This window comes from Sinocyclocheilus rhinocerous, unplaced genomic scaffold (genome assembly GCF_001515625.1).
Source record: "Sinocyclocheilus rhinocerous isolate Xijiao unplaced genomic scaffold, SAMN03320098_v1.1 scaffold2418, whole genome shotgun sequence".
NCBI classification, from domain to species: domain Eukaryota; kingdom Metazoa; phylum Chordata; class Actinopteri; order Cypriniformes; family Cyprinidae; genus Sinocyclocheilus; species Sinocyclocheilus rhinocerous.
The window spans coordinates 1,681-6,167 of NW_015626372.1; the positions used below are offsets into that span (position 1 = coordinate 1,681).

The 4,487-nt window shown below is 38.9% G+C and overlaps 1 protein-coding gene across 1 annotated transcript in view; it reads left to right on the plus strand.

Annotated features, from left to right (window-relative positions):
* Positions 1-1,006: 1,006 nt before the first annotated feature.
* The window catches only part of LOC107712423 (sodium-dependent glucose transporter 1-like), a 5,066-nt gene continuing 1,585 nt past the window's right edge, over positions 1,007-4,487 (plus strand). The window contains exons 1-3 of the mRNA XM_016517668.1: positions 1,007-1,310; positions 3,033-3,201; positions 3,832-3,948. Of these exons, the coding sequence (XP_016373154.1) occupies positions 1,032-1,310; positions 3,033-3,201; positions 3,832-3,948 (565 nt within the window). The 5' untranslated portion in view covers positions 1,007-1,031. The remainder of the gene's footprint in view (positions 1,311-3,032; positions 3,202-3,831; positions 3,949-4,487) is intronic.

A 4,487-nucleotide genomic window follows, 5' to 3' on the forward strand; every position in this document is an offset into this window, starting at 1 on the left:
TGCTCTTCAAACACACAAAAACATTAGCCTTTATAGACATAGTGTTTTAGTGAAGAAAATTTATTCAAACATCATTTATTATTTACCCTTGCATTGCGAACAAGCCGAGATCTGTCTCCAGGCTGCGCGACGCTTTGTTCTGAATGGAAGCAAGGTGAAGTTAAGAGGTTTTGCTGACAGTTTGAGGATCCATAGCGTTAAAAAGTTTAGTGACAAGCTCTTTTGAATGCTTTTCATTGGTTAAATATTTGTAAAACCCTCAAACAGACATAAGGAAGACCAATAGCCGTGATTTAAAACAATAATAACGAAATATAATAGAGAGTTTGGATTTTCCACGGCACACCTGACTGGGCTAGGGTATGGCGACTGCCATACTCTGCCATAGGAAACGCTGCCCCTGGGACAAAGCCAAATGATTATTAATGTACTTATTCACATGTACGTTTATCCACAAGTACGTTATCCAGATGCTTATCCACACGTACGTTATCCAGACGCTTATCCACACGTACGTTATCCAGACACAAAGTAAAAAAATCCTTTCTTTGCTACGTCGCCGCCACGACTCCACGCTGTTTGAGCGCAGCTCCGACACGTGACTGTGACGTCTAACGTCTCATATCTTACGTCTGACGCCTGAATACTATGGGATTTTGGCCAGACGGCTGGCGAGCGTATACACGTTAGTTCTCCTCTCAGTTTGCTTAGCAATCAGCAAAAAGTGCATAAAACACACCCCATACACTCCAGCGCGAGAGATGGCAATATGCATGCCCCCGTGTAAAATAATTGTTGGTTTGTGCGCATGCGCACCTACTTTACGGAAGTTTTGAACCTTAAGCTTACTAACCTAGTACCTGAAATTTACAGTGTATAATCACGCGATAATTCTGCTCTACTAATGATCGATGCCAAATTTCTGTTTGGTTTTACTGTTTAGAATAGGTCAAATATCATTTTAGGTCGGCCATAAACCCACGAAAGCGTTGACAGTTGTCCGTACACAACAGCGCGAGAGTCGTGCTGCCATGCCATCCGCTGAAGCAGCGCCGAAGAAAAAACACGTTCGCTTTGCTAGGATGGAAGAGGGCATTGACTGCGACGAGCAGGAAGAGGATAAACTTTTCGTCAAGCGTAAAGACAATAAGAAGGGATTGAAAAGCGCTCTGAAGGGGGGCAAAGGGGTGCTGCTGAACCCGGGGTCTGATCAGGTTGATGCAGTTCTACCCGGACAAAGCCAGTGCAATACTGGGGCATGCTGGCGACGGCTGGTCAGCCTTGCGCTTTGCGCATCGTTTCTTGGGCTGGTAGGTCTTTCGGTTTGATTGTTGTAACGTAAAATAGAAGACTGTCATATGGAAACATGTAAAAACCTGTGCTTTGCAGCCTTAAAATCCTATTTCTTGTTATTTAATGTAAGTAGGTATTGTCCCGAGTCTGTATTAAGAAGAGATAACTGAAAATAGATGTTAAAAATCATTGTAATGGTAATTTCCTGGTCGCCTTACAATATCCTCGTGGAACAGGATTATTTGCATAAGGGAAGATGCCAGACAAGTAGTGGTTCAACGGATCACAAATCTCACGGTTCGGATCACATTACGGTTTTTGACCCATGGATCGGATCATTTTTCGGATCAGCAAGAAAATAAAAATATTTCAGTTTAACTTGCTTTCCATTTATTTAAAGCAAAGTACTTCTTTGATACCACAGCAAATACTACTAGATTAACTAAGACAGTTTAAACATGATTAAAGAGACAAGAGAACAGCCAGTAAAAATAAGAACAAATATACAAATTACAAGCATAGATAAATACAACAGAATATGTTACAAATAAAATAAGGTTGGTAGTATTCAAATACAGAAATGTAATTAGGGAAAATAACACTGCAGAGGGTTCACTGCATAAATTAAATATAGCTTTTTATCACAGCTGTTTTGTTGTTTGATGATCATTAATGACAGCAGCAGTATTTATAGGCCGCTGTCCCTTAAGACCTGATGCACGGATCCGATATAATGTAACACTGCATAGTGTTCACTGTATAAATTAAATATAGATTTTTATCGCAGCTGTTTTGTTGTTGGATGATCAGCAGTATTTATAGGCCGCTGTCCCGTTAAGACCTGATGCACGGATCCGATATAATGATACACATCACATCCGATTTCTTTCTCAGCTGTTTTCATTCACTTGAGACATAACTGACTGCGTTTAACTGAATGATTGTCGAGATGGGTATTTTGACATAATTTTGTGTGTATGTGTCTGTTCAGAGCAGAAGCAGAAGAGCAGAAGAGGATTCAGTTCGGTGTTCGCGCGCCGTCTGAAACGCGTGTGCGCGCGCTTCATGTTTGTGCGGCTGTGCGCATAGACAACAGCGCGCGAGTAACGAATCGAGTTCCCTTTCGCTTTTTCTCTCTGTAATTGTTTAAAAAATTATATTTAGACACATGATACTGTTTGGTTACCATATTCATGTGTAATTACATAGTATATGCAAGGTACCTGATTACCGTGGTATTAGCATGGTACTATGCAGACAACACCATGTACACCGTCGGGAGGCTGATATTCGCTCAGGCTGAGTGTGGGATGTGTAGTACTGCATTACCAAACTACAATGTTAAAGTGTGTGATTAGTAGAAAAATTGCAGAAATATCTCTTCTAAAGCACATTATTTGTTTTTAAATGTCAAGAACTAACTTGAGCAATTGTAGATCTAGTCTCCTCAAGAGTCATGATTTATGAACAGCTTCTATGCATTCGCTATAAGTACATTTTATTTATTTTTTTAAATACCTATTTTTTTATATTATTATTTATAATATCATAGTATTGTTTGAAGTATCTTGGAGTACCATGTAAATGCTGGGGTATATAAATATGGAAGTACCATCTAATGTCATGACTGTACCTCTGTAAGATATCTATCCATTTTTTCATATGCACATGTTGGAATGTGCACATTAACTGTCGTATATTTTTATATGTATGTATTTGTTTATATGGTATATTTATAGGGAATGGCCATCTCTGTATTGGGCCCTACCTTTGAAGACCTGGCTGTCAATGTCAACAAGAACATCAGTAATTTATCCTATATATTTGTGGGTCGTTCATCTGGATACATTGGAGGTTCCCTGTTAGGAGGGATCCTGTTTGACTGTATGAATCCCCATCTGCTTTTGGGTAAGGCCTATAGACTCCATAGACAAAAGGACTTTGTGTTAATTGAAAGAGACATTTTAATATTTAACTTTTGTAAATCATTTACTTATGAAAGTGTTATAACTGATTATAGGAGTTGGTGTATCAGTTAACTCATAATGCAAAGGTTGCAGGTTTGGGGAATCTGCAATCCTTGCACTATCACCTGATTAAGATGATTAAACTTAATCTAAAATTTAATCTAAAGATTTTAGAGCAGAGATTTATTTTGGGGTGAACTATTTCTTTAAATTAATCAAAAAGAGAAAGGAAAAGCACAGAAAGGGCAAAATAAAGAGAAGGCTACAGAGAAGCAGATTAAATTGCCCAATAAAATATCCCTGTTACTTTTCTACAAGCTATCATGTATGAGTTAGTGACTGTTGTCTGAGGAGCCATGTCTCAGTTTGTTTTGTGTTAGGACCCCACAGATTTGTAGATTTATTTAGCTGAAATATTTTAGAAACTTCAAAAGTAATGGCAGTTACAGGACATTGGAGTATGTTCTCCCCTTTTTGTATTTGTATTTTCTTTTCTTTTTTGGATACATGATGTGTGATATTACAAAGTAATATTAGTGCTTCGTTACTCACAGTTGATTTATATCTGCAGGCTTCTCATTGTTAATCACAGCATTTGGGATGTCTGGTACTCCTTTCTGTAAAAAGGCTTGGCTGCTCACTGTTTTGATGTCTGGTGTGGGGGTGTCAGTGGGAGTTTTAGATACAGGTAAGATAACGTGCCTGGTGTAGACAAGGTGTTATAGTTAAATTCCAGCATTAAGCAATTAACAGTAAGAATTTTAGTAGTATTAAGCATTGTTGATGCTCTGTATATATATATATATATATATATATATATATATGCAGAAACCCTTGTTGGCAAGCACAGAGGTAAGACGTTTTTTGTAGTTGGTCACCAGGTTTGCACACATCTCTTGGTCTTTTAGATTTTGGTCCACTCCTCTTTACATATCCTCTCTAAATCCTCAAGGTTTCTTGGCTATCGTTTGGCAACTTGAAGTTACAGCTCCCTCCACAGATTTTCTATTGGATTGAGGTCTGGAGACTGGTTAGGCCACTCCATGACCTTAATGTGCTTCTTCTTGAGCCACTCCTTTGTTGCCTTGGTGGTATGTTTCGGGTCATTGTCATGCTGGAAAACCCATCCATGACCCATCTTCAGTGTTCTGGCTGAGGGAAGGAGGTTCTCGTCCAAGATTTTACAGTACATGGCCCCGTCCATTTGCCCCTCAATGCAGTGAAGTC